At 53.5% G+C, this 19,508-nt stretch overlaps 1 protein-coding gene across 3 annotated transcripts in view; it reads right to left on the bottom strand.

Moving 5' to 3' along the window:
* The window catches only part of Tmem184b (transmembrane protein 184B), a 44,218-nt gene that overhangs the window by 3,540 nt on the left and 21,170 nt on the right, over positions 1-19,508 (bottom strand). For all 3 annotated transcript variants that reach the window (XM_021183044.1, XM_029469801.1, XM_029469802.1), the window contains exons 2-8: positions 14,317-14,566; positions 12,880-13,045; positions 5,756-5,846; positions 5,527-5,602; positions 2,395-2,486; positions 1,595-1,764; positions 1,081-1,275 (exon numbers count right to left, since the gene is read on the bottom strand). In XM_021183044.1, the coding sequence (XP_021038703.1) occupies positions 1,081-1,275; positions 1,595-1,764; positions 2,395-2,486; positions 5,527-5,602; positions 5,756-5,846; positions 12,880-13,045; positions 14,317-14,508 (982 nt within the window). In that variant the 5' untranslated portion in view covers positions 14,509-14,566. The remainder of the gene's footprint in view (positions 1-1,080; positions 1,276-1,594; positions 1,765-2,394; positions 2,487-5,526; positions 5,603-5,755; positions 5,847-12,879; positions 13,046-14,316; positions 14,567-19,508) is intronic.

Raw genomic sequence — 19,508 nt, forward strand, 5'->3', positions numbered from 1 at the left:
CTCTAAGACACAACACCCTTCTGTGCAAACTAACCTGGCTTGCTTCTAGCAGCCTGGCTAACCAGGTTTAAGGGACATGGATAAAAGTTATCGGATCTTTCCCACTGGGGCCTAGCAGGAAGAGGAGGTGGGAGTGGACCATCTAGCAACTCTCAGCAGAGTAGGGATGCCCTCAAGGTGGCGGCTAGAGTGCCAGTGTGTTGGGAGCACGGTCCTGCAGAGGCAGCTGAAGGTCACTTCCCAACCGAGAACAGCAGAGGGGCTGGGCAGGGAGTCCTGTCTTGTGGGTCCCTAAGACTCCCATGCCAACCACAGGGACCTATGGTGGGCACAGAGGCTTGGGAAAGGGGTTTCTGGCCTGCAGCCATGAGGTAAAGCTGACAGCAACTGGATGGCGGGCAGATGCTTTAGTCAGGAGGCCTCCCTTTCCCGCCCCTGCCGTCTCTCACCAGATGGCAGCCTCAGGCATTCCCTTCAGGAACAAGCCTTCTATACACCTGGCCCACTGCTTCTCCAGACACCCGCAAGGGCCAATCACAAAGGTGCGGGTGGGCCCTACCCACCAAGATCTTTTTAGGGCTCTCGTGGACACCAGGGCTATGGGATACTGCCTTAGCAACAAGGATTAGAGGCGTGAAGGGCCAGCGGCAGACATGCCTTTGATCCTGCTTTTCACAGGGAAGTGGGGTTTCTGTGGTTTGCTCCTTGAACACCCTCAGCAGGCAGAAGGCAGGTCAGAGCAGGCGCTATGCAGTGGAGTTCGCTAGTCTCTGTCCCTACTTTTTTTTTTTTTTTCCTCAAACTCACAGTAACCCTCCTGCCTCAGCTTCCTGAATGCTGGGATTATACGTTTATACCTTTCTATACCATTTGTAGGTCTCTATACTAGGACCTACATGGGTGAACTGAGCTTCTAGAAGCTAACTAAGGGTCCCTCTGGATTCTGACAGCCCCGCTGCTCTGACATCTTTAGCTCCTCTTTCAGTACACTCAACCCTCACAAGATGCCGGGTGGTGGGAGTCTCTGAAGCTGGCCTCCTAAGACTGGGGTCACGCCCTGGGTAGGAACCTGGCTCATACCTTGAGCGTCCAGTCTCTTGTCAGCGTAGACCTTGTAGGTGAAGGCATGCCGCAGGGCCAAGGCTGCGAAGAACATCTCCACACAGATGATGAAGTCCTGGTAGCCGGCAGCCACGGTGCCCTCACCCACCGACACTCGCGCTGAGTTGATCTTGGGGATGGCCCCGCACTTCTCTAAGATGGCCAGCAGCATGCCTGCACAGGGAGAGCCACTGTCTGGTCACACGCCAGATCCCTTCCCACGCCCTGCAGTCATGCAGTGCCACCCAAACAGCCACACACCCCAGGGTACAATAGGGCTCATCTGCTCCTGGAGGCAGGCATGACGACACCGAGCACAGCAGTTTCCTGCAAGCTTCACCCCTCCCAAGTGCCCAGTGAGTTCCAGGCCAGGATTTTAAAGGACAGAACTCTGGCTGGAACCCACAGTTCTGGAAACATGAACCGAGTGGGAGATGGGACCGGGGTGGAAGCAGGCACTGGGGCTGTGAGCACCAGGTAAGAGGAGGCCGACCTTGCCAGAAGGAGAGGAAGATGACGGACTTGACCATGAAGAACTTGAGGACAGGGCTGTAGGGGCTGAGCAGCTCCCTTGTGGCGAAGTAGAAGAGGAAGAGCGCGTACAGGGCCAGGCTGACGGAGATGTTGTAGATGATGGTCACGTAGAGGTATCCGCTGGTGACACTGTGGGGAGGCATGTGTGACTGGGACCAGCTCTGGGAGGGCAGGCTGCCCCCTCCTCCACCCTGCCCACAACCTGCTCCCCATGGGTCACAGCTGTACTCTCCAGTAAGGGTACAATGATCCCCTGGAGGGAGGGGACAGGGGATGGGGACAGAGTGGGAATGGAGTGCAGGGGTGCTACCAGCAGGCCAGCCTGCCATTACAGCTTCTCCCACTCACATGGAGGCCCTGCTCTGAGTCCACTCCTTATGGAGGACTAGAGAGAAGCTGGGGCTATGCTGGAGGTGACAAGTGTCACAGGGGGCATCCTGATCTTGGTGGACTCATCTGCCTAGGTGGGCTGTGGTACAGGTTACAGGCAAGATCTCAGAGCACAGGGTTGGGTGTAAGGTGCCTTCACTAACCCACAGGTGAAAAGATGTGGCTGGTTTACATAGTGGGGTCTTTACATTCGGGTCTGAGGACTGCTTCCCAGGGCTCCTTTCAGAACCTGCCTTAGAGCAGCTGCCACCTTCTGAGACTCACCCAGGGCCCATGCAATTTAGGGAGACCACAGTGGGCTGTCAAGGTAGGGTACCCATTTGTATGCCAATATTCCACCCACAGATCCCAGGGAGGACCCCTGCTTACTCAAAGTCTCCGTCCCGGTACTTGCCAAAGGCCTGGAGTATAACGGTGCTGACGGCCATGAGTGGCTTCACCACACAGAACTGCAGGGTGGCCTGTTGGGGAGACAGATGAGGCGGGATAAGTAGGGGTGTTCCGCGTTAGCACCTCCTCTGGCAGCTGGGCCTATGCTGGCTGCTAGGAAGGAGGAAGGAACTGCCTAGGGGGAGGCCAAATGTGTAAGGAGACAAGAGGATACTAGGGATTCAAAGACTAAAACCACAGGACCCAGGGGACCAGGAGCAGAAGACATCTCAGAGAGAGCTCAGAGGACGAGAGGCCTTCAGGAAGATGGCAAGGCCAGGATCCAGCCAAAGGAAGCACCTCCAAGCCAATCACACAGGCGCTCGCACACACGCACACACACAGAGTAAACAAACAAGCAAACAGGAGCCTTTCATTCATATAGAGGCTTGCTCAGGGCAGAATGTGAACAAGGACAGGGCGGGGTGGGGGTGGGGGGGGTGGAGGAGCAGGTTAGGGTACAGCAACAGGGAGGGAGGTGGCTCTGGGCAAGAGGTGCGCTAAGGAAGACCTGGCCCACACAGGGAGCGCAAGGGTCTCCATCATTATCATCATCTTCTTCTTCTTTTTTCTTTTTTTTTTTTTTTTTTGGTTTTTTGAGACAGGGTTTCTCTGTGTAGCCCCGGTTGTCCTGGAATGAACTCTGTAGACCAGGCTGGCCTCGAACTCAGAAATCCGTCTGCCTCTGCCTCCCACGTGCTGGGATTAAAGGCGTGCGCCACCACCGCCAGGCCTGGCCTCCATCTTCTCATCCTCCCCAGCTGCTTCCTTGCCCACGCCCTGGCCTGGGCCCGGGGTTCTGTGGAGCTGGGGTCTGAGTAGGCTGGAGAAAGCCTCCAGGAGCAGCAAGTGAGGACAGGACACCCCTTTAATATGCATGCGCCCCAAAAGGTACACAGGAATCCAGGCCTGGCTGACTATCCACTGTGGTCTCTGAGTGGCTGCCATCAGGGTGAATGCTAAATACCCTGTGTCCACAGCACAGAGTTGCAAGTGAGGACATTAGAGCTAGCCACAGTGTCCTCCTGCCAAGGCTACCTATTCTACACACAGTCAGGCTTTTTCAAACTTGCTCAAATGCAGGAGGATGCTAAGCCAGCTCTGCAGTTTCTGTAATCCAGTGGGGTGTCCGTGTCACCCGCAGACTCACACTGACCTCAAGGCCATCATCCTCAGCCAGAAGCCCTGAGTGAAGGAGAGGCGGCGGGCACACGGCATGGCCAGTATGGCTCTGGCTAGGCCCAGAGGCAGAGGCTGAAGCAGAAGGGCCGCCTGGGAACCCATCTCCGCTCCACTGAGGGCCTAGCCTGCGGACAGCCGCAGCAGAGGAGCACAGCACAGGCAGGGCTGTGCACTGCGATCAGAAAGCCCCAAAGAAGCCCTGGGCTGCAAACCTTCACCAGAGGCAGTGTGCGAAAGGGAGAAAAGCAGGGGTTCACACCAAGGTGCCCAGGGAGCTGGTGGGGCTGCTCCCTGTGGGGGACTTTTATCAGCTCAGTTACACACAAGGAAACTGAGGCAGGCAGATGCAGCAACGGCACCTAAGCCAGCACCAGAACCTTTGTCCAGCTATACCATGGGTGGGTGTCTGAGGGCCACAGACCAGGGGAGAAGTCAAAATCATGTGTCAGCCCCAGAGTAGGCAGTCCTTTCTAGAGCTCTGTTGAGTTGGGGGGGGAGGGGTCACTGACCTGAGAATCCCTGCTCCCCTCCCTTCCTCTGTCACTAACCCCGCCCCTTATGTCTCCTCATAGGAACCGAACCCAGGAAAACACACACACACACACACACACACAACGAGGGAAGTGCTTTTCCATCACATTGTAGCCCAGGAATTTCCCCTTTTAACAAATGTGCCAAAAGACTCAGACACTGGGCTCTGGGCCGGAGGACATCCTGGCCCACCCTGTGGTGCTGGAATGAAGACAGGACTGTGAGGGGTGTCACAGGGGTCAGGCGCCTCCACATGTTCCTTCACTCCTGCCTTCACTGCCACGGTGAGGTTCAGCATTGGGGGCCCCAGAGTCCCGGGAGGGGAATGGTCTGTACCTGGTGGCAGTGAGGCCAACTGTGTTCTCTGTTCTGCTCTTAAGAGCAAACCTTTGAGGGCAATGTCATGATCAAAAGCGGCCATGAGTCACAGCTGGGCCTGGACTGGGTGGCTGAACCACACAAACAAAGGCTCGGCAAGCCCCACCCTAGACCAGAACAGCGTTAACCCCTTCCGGACCACTCCGCGGGAGAGACCGTGAGGCTCCCTCTGGGAGAGGCAGAACTGAAGCTCGGGCATGTCCACTGACAGGCTGTTGTGCAGGTAGCCATGTTGTGGCCCTGAGCCCTCTACAGAGGCCAACAAGAGGGATAGGCTGTAGTGCCCTTGGCAGGGAGGTGAGGGTGGGGGGACCTTTCTCTCTGAGTACTTGGCCATGTTGGAGGCTAACAGAGGCCTACAGAGGCCAAGGGCAGTCATGAAGTCTGGGTGTGGCACCCCTAGATACTATCTCCCTAGATGAGACAGAGCTGTGCTAAGGACTACATCCTCTGCCTCATCTGCTCCTTTCAGTCACCTCCTGAGGTAAGTATTGCCACCTCCATTTTATAGAAGGACAAACAAGCTTAGGGAGGCTAAGCAAACGATGAGGTCACACAGGCAGAGAAGCTGCAAGTCCGCAAGTCCAACTGTAGCCAGGAAGTGGTGACCACGGAGATCAGCAGCCATGACACCATGACGGGCAGGCACTGCACAGTCTGGTCTGCTCGGTGTCTCTCATGCAGAAACCCTTTTGGCCCAGAAACAGGGATGGGTTTTTAAATAGATGGTCCAGAACCGTGTGCTTCCTGGTTCTTGAACACAGCAAGACTCTGGGCCAGCTTCTCCGGCCCCAGGCTGCCCCTGAGACTTCCAGGATGTTCACTGCCAATCTCAGCAGATGACATTAACATGGTGTCTCCTGAATAGCTTGGGCCTGGAGACCTCCACAGGTATGGCACAGGTCAGCATGCAACACGACAAAGGTCTGAACCAGGACCCCTCGCCTGCTCGCCAAGCTGGGGCTGTCGCTGGCCACACACCTGTTTACAGAACCGCAGGAATCCGATGGAGTAGGTCTTTCCCCAGAGGCAGCACGTGCCGTACATACAGCTGGACCTGGGAATGACAAGTAGAGAGGGCTGGGGCCAGGGGCTGGGGTAGTCTGTATGCCTACCCAGGGGGTGGGTAGGTATGGTCTGTGTGTCTACCCAGGTGGGTGGGCAAGGCTGGGAGTTGCCCACATGGGGCTCAGGAAGCTATCATACTCACTCAATGGCCTTCCCTCTGATCTCAGACATGATGGCACTCTCTCCCCCGAGGTACTCATAGCACAGGCTCAGGAAGTTATAGATGACAAAGGCTGCGAAAAGTCAGCAGAGCGGTCACTCAGAATGGAGCGGCAAGCCAAGGGCTTAGCTGAAGCGACACTCAGCCCTGCAGTCGTCTGATGACCTCTGACCCTTCAGGATACAGGGCAGCATAGAGCTGGGGTGAAGAGCCACGTGCCCCTGGGCCAGACTGTCCAGCTGTGGACCATGGCTCTACCGCTTAGGAGCTGTGTGGCTTTAGGCCGGGTTCTCAAGCTCTCTGTGCCTGTTTCCTCAGCTGTGAACTGGGGACAATGGTGCTGTGGGAAGAAGAGCAGCGACCATATAAGGCCCTGCTGACGGCTGAATTCCCTGGACATGCTCCCGTGCGCTCAGTGAGTGGTGTGACACTCACTCCAGGGCATGCTGCAGGGAGTTGCTGAGTCCTACCCCAGTACAAGCTGAAGCCCTGGGACCTGCAGCCAGCACTGCAGGGATGAAGATCAGAGGCTGGATGTGGTCTCTGGCTCTCCAGCATTATCACCTATGGCAAAGGCCAGGGCAGGCCACAGGCCTACGCTCACACTGGCTCTCACAGGACCTCCCCCTGGCAGGACAGGAAAGGAACCTTTCTTGAAATGGATTCCCCCAGAGAAGCCACAGGGTCCAACACCACTTCCCCTTGCCCAGCAGTGGCTGCGCCCTTGGGAGGTCATGCCGCCCACCCGAGCTTACACCCTTCCCTTTCTGTGCAGCATGGGCCTGGGCTGCCGGTCCACCACAGCCACACCCAGCTCTGACTGAACGGCTCACTCCCACTGTGCTCCACTCTCAGCTCAGGACTGTCACCTTAGCAAGTACACAGAACAACCAGTGCTGTTTCACTGCGAACAATCACTAGTGTGTCACTAATAAACTCATCAATTCTCAGAGAAAGGAGACAACTTCCTCAGACATGACCGGACTGATCAAATCAGGTCCCCTGACCACCTATTAAAATCCACTCCCTTTGGTAGTAAATATTTAAACTCCTCCCAAGATTTCTACACATCCCTCTCGGATAGACGAAAGGCACACACAGCCTTTATGCTTACGATACGTGTTAATCAATACAATAGCTGGGCAGAAGAGACATAGGTGGGGTTTAGGCTTTGTGGGTTTGGGGTCAGAGGAGGAACATGAAGGGGGAGAAGAGGTGGGCACGAGGAAGAAGTGGCCATGGGTTAGATGAGCCAGAAGAACATGGTTCTGAGGGCTGGCCGATTGAAGTTATGAGCAGCCCAGAAGAAACACAGTAAGTAATAACTCGGGTTATCGATAGCAAAGTAGATTCTAACTTTGAGGACAGTAAGCAGCAGCCCAGCTCTTGTGCTGCTTAAGGCTTATTAAAACTATAAAGGCTGTGTGTGTTTTTTTATCCAGGAAGTCAATAACCCCAGGCCAGGATTAAAGTAATTTCTACAACACTTTTCCTAGGAAAATACAGGCTCACACAGAACAGACCCAACAATAGCATTTACACAAGAGGCATCTACACAGGCCGGAAACAGAAAAGGGAGGCTGGCATGTGACCAGGAATGGGTGCAATTCAGGCAGTAGGCTGCCATCCTGTTACATTCTCAATGTGGCTCCAGACCTGGTCTCTAGGAAGGCAATATCTACCACAGCCTGCACGCCAGGCCATGTGTTACGCCAGGGACACATTAGCAATCACGGGACCCACAGTCCAGAGGGAAGGGATGGTCTCACCTACTCCTGCCCTGGTCTGCTGGATATCTAGAACTTTCTGTTCCATTCTAGATACCACATGTCAAGTCACAGACAAGAGAATGCCATCAGGAAGGGAGAATGAGGGTCACAATGAAACCTGGAGGCTTGTCCACACAGCAGACGGGTGCCTCACCATCTCATGGCAGATCCCACAAGGACTTCACTTGACAGAGTGGACACACCTTTCTCCCTTCCTGCTTTTCAGGACAGGGGCTCATCATGGAGCTGAGACTGGCCCCAAACTGGCAGAGATCTTTTGGGCTCTGTCTCCCAAACGTGCTGAATTACAGGCACGGGCCAGCACACCTGATTTGGAAAAATACTTTCTAGTGAGCATCGTCATGGGAGAGCCCCCAGTTGGTCAACAGAACCAAGCATCAGAAGCAGACCCCCAGCAGGGACTGTGGTCCCACCAGCCCTCCCTCACTGGCAACTTCTCCAGCCAGTAACTACTTAGCCAGGAGGTTAACAGTCCACTCAGTGTCCTAGCTGTAGTTCCTACAAACAAAAAGCTACAACATCCAGCTCAGGGCTTCAGTGAGAACCTGCTCGGAAGTGTTCCTGCAGCTGTGCCCCCGGCCAGGAGTTATATACTCTTCAATATACAGCACTGACTACCACCTACGGCACAGTAGGTACCTTGTACAGAACTGATGGTCCCAGTGCATCTGGCTGCGCCAAGCTCTCTCCTCTGTTAAACTTGAGTACCTTCCACTGATCTCAGCCTCTCCTACATAGAAATTCTGCATTGATTGGAGAGACCAAGCTATCTGGGACATTCGGGTAACTGAGGATAGGTTTGGACAACAACTGCCAGCTGTGGACTAGAGGACTTTCTGCTTGGTTCACCAAGCCTCAGAACATCCCTCCCATTTTTCAGGGGCACGTGGGCAATCGCTGTACAGTGGACCAAGCCTGGTGGACAGGGGACCTGCCCTGTGTAAATGTGCCCAATTCCAAGCTGATCCCTAGCCCTCCTCCCTGGTGGCTCCTCATCCTTTCCCGGTACCACACAGGCTGCTTCTGACTCCTCTTCCTTCAGGCCTCTCCCTTTACTCAGATCCACTGAGCTCTTATACTTCTTGGTTGTGAGCTGTGGCCAGTGGTGCTGTTACCCATCAGGGTGTCCTACTGGCAGCAAACCGGCTTATGACTCTCTTTTTAAGTTACATTCATATGTGTGTGTGTGTAGATCTGAAGAGTTCGCAGCACTCAGGCCTCACCTTTCATCACATGGATCCTACAGAGGCACTACAGGCATCAGCCTTGCCGGCAAACATCTTTACCCACTGAACTGCCTCCCTGGCTCCCGTCCTAAGCTCTTCGTTCATTCTCTGTAGCCTCTCTGTCATGAAAGAGGGTTCATTTGGGGCCACGTGTCAAGATTCAGTATATGTAGAACACGCCGGGGCCAGGTGTGACGTCGTACATCTGCAAAGCCGTGCAAGGGAGGCTGAGGCACAGGGATCACGGATTTGAGGCCAGCCTGGGCTACATAGTGAGACCTCTCTCAACAACAAGAATCTGAACTCTGAAATGGGGTGTGCTCCCCTCCTTCACCAGGCCCGGCATACGGCAAATCCTGGCTGCAAAGACCCAGGCAGGCAGGTGCCTTGCGCTTTGTCACCATCGGGTCCTCCTGGGCAGCCCCGTTTTCACACTGTGTAATGGCTGTGCGATGCATACTCGCCCTGGTACTGGGGGAGGGAAGAACATGCTAATGATAAGGGAGAACCTGGGGTAAGCTGTGAACGCCACACAAACTCTTGTAACAAAATCTATGGTAGGGAGCAGAGGACGCTGCATCTCCACCTCTGGCCCTCGAGCCTCCCAGGCTCTTAGCTCATCCCAAGCCCATCAGACACCAAACCCACAGCGATCAGCTCACACCCCGGCCCCGTGGTCTATCCCAGCTCGGTGTGAAACACAGCCCTCATCAGATGGGTGCTGTATGGAGCCAGGGCATCCTAGGACAGTCACCCAGTATCTCTGAAACTCAGCCCTTGCCAGGTTGCTAACTAAACAATAAAATTTAAACAATTAAATAATTGTTTAAAGTTAAAGGAAAATATCAAAGACACAAACAAGGAAAGGTCTCAGGCCCTGAGTCGGGGGTTCACGCCCACAAGGCCTCCCCCAGCACGGTGACCACTACTCTATCTTCAGTAAGGTTTTGGAACCTTGAGGTTGAAAGCAAGATCTTAAAAGCCTAAAAGAATATGCAAGCAGCGAGGCAGGGTCAGAATCCAGCTGACTCCCTAAAGGCAGCAGCAGGAGCTGAAGCCAGAGAGAAGAAGCCTGCAGGACCCAGAGAACAATTTCCACCCTTGAGGTGTAGTCCCTTCCAAAAGATGTCAATCACAGAGCCATCCACTAAAGACACTTCAGGCTTCCTTACCAGCATCTCATGGGCAGCTTTCTCAGGAGCCTGGTAGAAGATGAGCCCCAACTAACAGAGAGAACAAACCACAAATGAAGGAGAAACAGGGACAAGCGACCCACACAGCACAGGGGAAGCCAACACAGGTCTAAGAATGATCGTGACTGGCAACCTGGGTGACAGCAGAGGTGGCCCTGAGAGCTGGCAGTGCTGAGTGCAGAGAGCCTGGTCAAAGCAAAGCCAGTGCTAACAGATTCACACATGGCCACCATATGGAAAGCGGGACTGGTTATTTAAAACTCGGTTGTAGTGTTCAGGGATAAGTGAGGGATAAGCACAGAAAACCGAGCAAAGCCAAAATTAAGACAAGTAGCAAAGCCCAGGTTTCTATACAGAAAGGACAGAGGGCTGCAAGCACCACCCTCAGGAGTGGAGGCAGGAGCGCACGGCTGCACATGGACCTTGCCCCCAAACCAAAGGAAATGAAAGGAAAAGAGGAGGGGACGGGGGAGCGCAGTGCAAGGCTCGGCTCTGGGCAGCATTTAAACACACATTCTAAATGCACACCTAGAGAAAACTGTAGTCTAGATCCCCAGCATGGTGAGGATAAGAGAAGTGTCTGTATGTGTGCCTGTGCGTGCATGTGTGTGTGCTTTTTTAGGTATGTTACAGGAGATCTAAGGGGAAATACAGAAGGGACAGGTGAGAGTGAGGGACAGGTGAGAGTGAGGGACAGGTGAGAGTGAGGGACAGGTGCTGTGCTCTGTCTGTAAATGCCCTGGGAGATGACAGGCCAGAGACAACAGCGTTGCTAGGAGATGGATGGCAGACTTCCCGAGCTGGCAGTGGAGCTGGTTGGGGCAGGTGGGAGGAACAAAGGGGCTTCTGAAGTGCGGCTGCTCTGGGGTGTTGTTGAGTGAGGACTGCCTGGTAGCTCCCCTCCTGTATCCCCATGTACTACAGGTCCTATCTTCAGGGCCCCTAGACTACACAGGACACACAGACACCAACACACACACACACAAACACAGACAAGGACACATACTCAGCAAGAAACAACTTTCTGTTTCTAAAAGAACCAGGGGAGCAGACGCTGGTCCCAGTGACTGGGAAGGGAGGAGCTGGCACCTGCAGGGAGGAGCTGGTCCAGGTGCCCACAGGAGGCCGGCACCTGCAGGGAGGATGCTCAGCTCCTCCCTTCCCAGCCAGAGGCTCCCCAGGGGTTTTCTGCTTTCAGGAACATCAAGCACAGAGGAACACCTGCCTCCCCATATTCTCTCCTGGAAGGAACCTTTGCAAGCACTGGCCAGGAAGACAGTACCGGGGAATCAACTGCAGCCCCACAGAAGGGTTGGGCAGGGCCCCTCATTCCTCCAACACACACACACACACACACACACACACATACACGCACGCACGGACTAGATTGGGGATGTATTTTTGTGCCTGCTTAGCATCTAGAAAGTCCTGGGTTCCATGTCCAGCACCACTTAAAACCAAGTATGGTAACATATACCTTTAATCCCAGCACTTGGGAGGCAGAGGCAGGAGGATATCTGTGTTCGAGGTCAGCCTGGTCTACAGAACAAGTTCCAGGACAGCCAGGGAGGGCTACACAGAGAAACCATGTTTCAGGGGCACGGGAGTTTGAGGCTAGGGATGGAGAGGTGGCTAAGCAGCTAAGAGCATGGGCTGATCTGCCAGAGCATCATCCTGGCTTTCAGTTCACAGAGCCTTCTTCTGGCCTCCTCAGGCACTACATACACACGGTGCCCAGACATACATACACGCCAGCAAACAATCATACACATAAAAGGTAGACAGAGAGACAAAGAATATAGGTCACACTGGGCAGTGGTGGCACATGCCTTTAATCCCAGCACTTGGGAGGCAGAGGCAGGCAGATTTCTGAGTTCAAGGCCAGCCTGGTCTACAGAGTGAGTTCCAGGATAGCCAGGGCTACACAGAGAAACCCTGGCTTGAAAAACAAAAACAAAAAAAAGGCTATAAAGCCACACCTCAATCCCGGAACTAAAGAGGTAGAAATAGGCCGATCTCTATGAGCTCCAGGTCAGTCAGAGATATAGCATGAGACGCTGATACCTGCTCCCCGCTCTCCCCAGTAACCAAAAAAGGTCTGAGGCCAGCCCAGGCTACATGAGATTTTTTCTCAAAGGGGGAGGGGATAGTGCTGTCACGCGCCTGGCTCTGTTCCCACGGAGTGAAGCCTCCTCTCAGGGCTGTATCCACTGAAGGAACAGACAGTGCATGGACAAGGATATGACATTGGTGAAGAGACAAGACGAGGGTCAGTCCCACACGGGGCTGGAAATCAGACCATGCCAGCTCCTAACACCGAGGAACTACCTACTGCTGAGCTAGGGTGGAGGCTGATGTGTCTCCTAAAGAGGTTGTGGTAGGGGACACAGAAATAAGGGGGAATGTGTCAGAAGGCGCTAAGGAGGGGGTGCCAGTCCTTTCCTTTGAGGCATAACAGAGCATCACAGGGGGACACATGGGCTTGCAGGCCAGCTGTGTAAATCCTCCCCCAATACCCGTGATTCCTATCCATAGATGGACCATTTAGAAGTTGCCAACCAGGCTAGAGAAGCCAGAGATGAGAAATAAACGAATCAGAGGTAGAGCTCCTGCCTCGGGGCATCTGTGAAGGCGTCCTGGGATCCCCCAAACCAAACCATGTCTGTAAGCGGAGACTTGGGTTACATGTGGATGGTTACCCGTCCGTTAGCGACAGATGGACAGCCAGGTGGGGAAGAGGGATCCAGATCTATCCTTGTGGGGTTGGTCCAGAGGCTCCTGAGAGACTGAGGAATGACGTGCCAGCCTCAGGTCCTAGAGATGAACGAGGGGTGTGCACCCCCCTGGCCCCCCACTCCCCAACCTTCCTCCCAAGCCCCGCCCCAAGATGTGCTCACCCTCATAGCAGTCTCGGACGGTGCCGAAGTACACATAGTACTGGTCATTGGTGAAGAAGAGGAGGCTGAGCCAGGAGTCGAAGGCGTAGATGGGCACGATGAAGAGGATGCGCACGATGTGGCGCTGCTCATTGGGACGGCTGTAGCAGCGCAGATGCATGTAGATCTGAGGGAGGGCACTAAGTCAGCCAAGTCCCACTGTTACCACAGCTGCCTCCCACCTGCCTGTCTGCCCTCTTCCTCCCGCCTGCTCCATGGGAAGAGGATGGCTCCTGACATCTGTCTCTACCCTTCCTTGCTGTATGGGCTGATACAAGTTACCCACCCTGAGCCTCAGTCCTACTCTGTAAAACTAGATGATAAACCATCCATCATGAGAGTCCAATCAAAGGGACCACATAAAGCTGGTGTGACACTATCTACAGGCCACCTTCAGCTACAGGGGACAGTAGGGCCACAGTGTTGTTGAAGTTGTGGTCCTCAATGTGTGCTCCTATCATTTTGCCTCCCCAAAGCCAAGTTCCCAAGGTCTCACAGCAGCAGCAGCAGCAGCAGCAGCAGCACTGAGTTAGCTGAAGGGCTGATCAAGGGCGAGTTGAAGCCACCTGGCTGTGGCCACTCTGCCTTGTCCCTTCACAGATGCTAGAGAGGGTGGGGCACTCGAGAGCCTCCCTCTGGAGGATGTGGACACGCTTCCAGGCTGTGTGGCCACAGTGGTGTGCTCACACTACGTCCAATGAACTAAGGCAGCACTGACTGCAATGTCCCCAGGGAGGCAGGAGAAGGCAGCACAACTCTGGGGAAACAGAGCTAAGGGCGCAGCCTCAGGGCCTGGGCCCGACTCTCATGACATCACTCTTGGCCCAGCCCAGGCCAGCCCTGACTAAGGAAAAGGACAAAACATTTCCATCTGCTGTGAGCCAATTTCCTTGGACACTAATGGATCTGAAAGAGACTGAGATGCATGGCAGCTGGTGAGCGGCTGCCAGGGGCCTGAGCAGACTCACCCAACCCTCTACATGGGAATCCAGCAAGCTCCTCTTTGGGCACCAACCTCCCCTGAGGGCGACAGGATACGGGAGACCTGACTTCTCTCCCTGAGCTGCCACCCAGCTCCTCAGCCACCTCCCTCAGGCTCCCAATAAATGTCTAACTGCAACAGTTCCGTGGCTTCGGCTGCATATGTGCATGGCCAACAGATTCTGAGCAGATCGTAGCAGACAAGCATCTGTGTGTCTCCTCACAATCCCGATGCTCCAGTTGCTACTGGACTGAAGGTGAATCCAAAGCCACCACCTGCTTGCAGCGGAGCTGGGGTGTGGGAGAGAACCCCAGGAAGCAGAGCTTACACTCCTTGCCTGGCCTGCCTGAAGCATGCTTTGTGGAACTAGAAACCACTTGGGACACTAAGGATGTTCCCCCATCACACCTAGGTACCTGGTGGCAGGTGATGAGCAGAGCTGTCCACACAAAGAAGCCGGAGATGGCCTGGGCGGCAGTGGTCATCAGGAACACAGGGTGCTCCATGGCTGTGGGGCTGCCCTCGGGGGTGGCAGAGATGCTAGGTGAAGCTGTTGTGGTTGTGGGTGACGCTGGGTCTGGGGCCAACGCGGCCCCCCTCACTGTCATGGTTCCCAGCAGCAGCAGGCTCCCTGAGAGGATCTCGTGCAGTGAGTGACGGGCTGGCCTAGGGAAGAAACAGGAGTAAGCGAGCGAGCAGCGATGTGCTGTGAACAACCTTTCCAGGTCTACATCATGGGCCTAGCCATGCCCCTGCTCAGCCCTTGCCCTGGCATCTCTGGGCCAATACACAATGGCCTGTGATGTTCTGAGACCTTTGTCAGGCAAGACTTTTGTCTGCCAAACGTCCTCAACCTTCCATAGTACATTATAGGAGGCCAGAACATGGCTGGGAAGCAGGGTACAGAAGAGCGCTGACCTACAACTGCTAACAACAGCTTGACCACTGCTACCCTGCCAGTTCCTAAGTACTATTGCCACAAGCTGGAGTCCTCACGTGGCACACGGAACTGTCCCATGGGCCTCTTGTCACTCTCCTTTTTTTTTTTCTTTCAAGATTTATTTATTTATTATATGTAAGTACACTGTAGCTGCCCTCAGACACTCCAGAAGAGGGTGTCAGATCTCAACGGATTATGCATGTGGTTGCTGGGATTTGAACTTGGGAACTTTGGAGAGCAGTTGGTGCTCTCAACCACTGAGCCATCTAGCCAGCCCCTTGTCACTCTCCTTTAGAGGCTATGCAGCCCTAGGCAGGCCTTGAGTTCAAATCCTCTTACCTCAGGCTCCTGAGTGCTAGGCTAAAAGATCTGTACCGCCCTGATGTGACAGACTGGCTTTTCTTATGGTTGCTGCTGTTTTGTTTTTGTTTTTCTGAGACAGGCTTTCTCTGTGTAGCCCTGGCTGTCCTAGAACTCACTCTGTAGACCAGGCTGGCCTTGAACTCTCAGAGATCCGCCTGCCTCTGCCTCCCAAGTGCTGGGATTAAAGGTGTGAGCCACCACTGTCAGGCTTGGCAAAGCTGTTTTATTTCTATGGGAATCTACCTGAAGGGCCTGGCTTTTGAGATTTCTCTCAGACCTCCATGATGGCTAACAGTCACTCATCCCTTCGGGTCCCAGCTGTGCTATCTGGACATAAAGTTATGGCTCATCTTCAAACTTCAAACTATAAAACCCAGGACTTCACACATGCCAGGAAAGTACTTCTATCTTTGCCCCACACACAACCTCGGAGAAATCATCTTCTAACTCAATGTAGGAATCCACTTTCCTAAAACCCTGCCCAGACACTTCCCCAACCGGATACTCCAGGCCATTTCCCATGCCCTACCTAGCTATTCTCTAAGGAACACATGGTCTGCGTTCGGTCCACGGGTCTCTCTCCCTGCCTGCTCAGAGGCAGTAAGTCCCCTATTCCCATCTTTGAATCTCCAGCACCAATTCCAGCAGCCAGGCGATCTCTAATGCTCAGCCTCATTACCGGCTTTCGATCTGCATCTCCAGAGATGGTGAGTGAGGTGGGCCACACAAGAAAATGGCAGAACTGACGAACATCAAGGGACTTTCCGGTGAGAAAGCAAAACCAAGGGAAGATGGCACCTCTGAGGAAACAAAGCCTTTCTATGTCTAGACAGAGCTGGGGTCCCATCTGAAATGGAGACGTCATCCTCACGCAGCCCCGAGGAGAGCTGCTGACAGGTACCCACCACGTGTCTGCCAACTGGGGCAAGGCTGGGCCAGAGACCAGAGCTACTTTCCAAGAACAAAGCTTTCCAGGAGCACCAGAATGCTCTTTTTTTTTTTTTTTAAAGATTTATTTATTTATTTATTTATTTATTATATGTAAGCAGAATGCTCTTAAGGAGTGTGATGCCCCAGAGTGACAGCCACAGTGACAGCATGAGGAGGGGGGTCTTTGGAAGGTGCTCATGAAAGGGATCAGTACCCTGGTGTGAGACCCCTTCTCTACAACTTGAAGACAAAGAAGAGTTGCCTAGGAACCAGAAATGAGCCCCACTGGACAGCGTGGTCAGTGCCTAGATCTCAACTGCCCAGCCTTCAGAACAATGAGAAACAGGCTGGTTTCCAGCATCCTGTTATGGTAGCCAGAGGAGTCCAACTGCGCCTTCTACCCAGGCATCGGAGCCCTACGAGTCTCATCCTCCTCAGTGCTGCCACCTACTGACAGCAGTCAGTGCTACCCGGCCATCAGGTGACCCGGAAGGCCAACTGCCCAAACCCCAGACTGCCAGCGACCCACTCTGCACCAGTGCAGAGGGGTGAGTGGAGTGAGTGAGAGAGGGCACATCACAGACACTGGGAAGAAGCCTGATTGAAGCTTGAGTCCCCAGCTCCATCATCAGCCCAGGTGACCAACCTCACAGTCCCTTGCAAACCCCAAAGCTGACATCTAGGCCAGGATGTAGTGACCCCTCGTCTTTGTGGGGTCCAGACAACTCACACCTGCCCTGTGGTCCAGACCCCACCTTGCCCGGCTGTCCGTCCGCACTCCTGCTGGGCTCCCACTCACATCCAGCCTCCACATCTCGCTGTCAGAACACCGGGACCCAGGCAGAGCCCTTGGATTGCTCTCTTCCACATCGACAATCCCTAACCACCAACTAAAAGACAGATTCAAGACTCAGAAGCAGAGAAGGAATCTAAATTGGGAAACTGAAAAAACGGAGAAGGTGTCTGTGTATGAGGACTGGTGGCAAGCTCTGGAGAGAGAGACACCGTGGCAGCCTAATAATAGCTGCTGTAGGCATGGCTGCCAAGTTGAAAGCTAGCGCCTGAGATGTTTCTTTAGAAAGGTTTGCACTGTGAATCAACGTCTTTGCCTGTCACTCCAGATTAAAAGGATAAACATGGAGTGGGCAAAGAGACCCCTAAATCGCCAGCATTTCCTCCAAATATTATCTTATGCTTGTTTTCTTTCCCCTCATGGCGACTTTGAAGTGATGTTATCTACATCTTGGAAACAGAATAAAGATGTGAAACTTGGCTTCCAGCCCCCTACCAAATGATCTGAAGGTTTCTAGAACATTCTCTCAGATCACAGCTAAAGCAATGTCCTCACTCTGGTCCCCTCAAAAGGCAGGAGTATCAGCTCCTCCACCCAGACCCAAGGCCCACATGGAGGCTGCCGACCACATCTGCAATCCAGCCTACATCACCCTAAGCCCTGCACCTGCTCACAGTGCGCACAGAGGGCGAGGGGGAGCAGATCCTGGGACCCACTGCTTACAGCGTGCACAGGAGAGGAGAGATACTGGGTCCCACTGTCCTATAGCTACGACAGACAGATGTCTTCCTGGGAGGGAGCACTCATGACCCAGATCCCAGAGCAAACAGCCCATTGGCTTGGTGGAGCACCTGGCCCCTGTGGCAGGGGGAACTGCAGCTGGTATAGCACCCTCTAATCCGCATGGTCTCTGTGGCTTCCCTTTTAAAAATCAGTCCACGTTCCTCAAGGTGGGGAGGAGACATACAAGACAAGGCTTGCATTCCAACTGCTCTAGCAGATTCCAATCCTTTTATTTGGGGGGGGGGGGCGGGGGGTTGTTCATCTGTGTGCATGTGTGCTTGTGTGTGCCTGCAGTTGTTTTTGAGAGTCTCTCGCTGGCCTGGGGCTTTCCAATTCAGCTCCCTCTTCTGTTTTTAACATGGGTTCTGGGAACAAACTCCAAACCTCATTCTTGGTGGTTAGCACTTTAACCAAGAGCCGTTTCCCAGCCCACGGCTCCCGGTCTTAGTTGAGCAACTGTCAAAATTCTGCATGGGTATGGCAGAGGGTGGTAGGGATACAGTAGACTCACTTCTCTGAGGACATAGCCTGAAGCCTCTGGACCCTCATGAACTTGGGAAGACACAGCCTTGACCTTGGGGAGCCCAAAGCTCCACGCTCCTGCAGCACCACACTGCAATGGGGAGGTCACATCCCATCACACTACACAGAGGCGACTGCCTGGGGGTCAGTGTGGTCAGGTGTCCGAGGGGCAAGGATCTACCAGCAGCATCTAAACCCAGAAGAGTCTGAACTAACTTCAAGCTCGGAAGATGCTGGCTGGGATTCCTGCCAGAGGAGTTCTACAGTGTTCCAGTGCAACTACGTACGAGACGAGAGGGCTCTAGTCTACAGATGTCCCAATGATAAACAGGTTTACAATTAAAAGTGACTATTTTAGGACTTGCAAGATGCTTGGGTAGAGGCCCTTGCTGCCAAGCCTGATGACCTGAGTTCAATCCCTGGAACACTCTCTCTCTCTCTCTCTCTCTCTCTCTCTCTCTCTCTTTCTCTCTCTCACACACACACACACACACACAAACACACACACACAGTAATAATAGCAATTATTATAATAAATAAAATAGCACTTTAAACGAATCTGGGCGTAACTGCGGGAAGTCTGACACAGACGGAACATGCGCACTGCGATGATCAACAGTGCACTTACAACTAAGCCTCGAGGGTGGCACCTGTCAAAACAATTACTGCCTGGATAAAGGAGGAGAAAGCAGGAGATGAAAAGAAAGCATCTTGCAGGACAATACTGAAGGCTGGCTGTCCTCTGCTGATCTAAGATGACTATTGTTTAAAAGACTCTGGTGTGGAAGACATGGTTGTATTAAATGTAAACAACCACCAATTTGTTTGTTTTTGCTTTGTCCTATCCTATTCTTATGACTGTGGACTTGTGTTCAGATCAATATTATTTGTATCACTTCATGCTAAACCTCAAACACATGCTTTCTGGTGCTGCTGCTGCTGCTGCTGACAGAGCATGACTAGGTGGCCCTGGCTGGTTTTGAACTCATAGAGCCCCATCTGTCACTGCTTCCTGAGTGCTGAGATTAGAGGTGTGTGCCACCATGCTTGACCCTAAATAAATGCCTCTTTTTATGTGAAAAATTAATGCAAAATGGACTGTGGATTTTTTATTAGAGGCAGGGTCTTAACATGTAGCACAGGCTGGCCTTAGATTTACAGTGATTCTTCCCTGCCTCAGCCTCTCCCGCACTAGATTATAGGCCCCACCATGTTCACTTGGACTTTGGTTTCGTTTTGTATTTTTAACTTTTAAAAATGTGTAGCCGGGCGTGGTG

The sequence above is a fragment of the Mus caroli genome, chromosome 15 (genome assembly GCF_900094665.2).
Source record: "Mus caroli chromosome 15, CAROLI_EIJ_v1.1, whole genome shotgun sequence".
Lineage (NCBI taxonomy): Eukaryota > Metazoa > Chordata > Mammalia > Rodentia > Muridae > Mus > Mus caroli.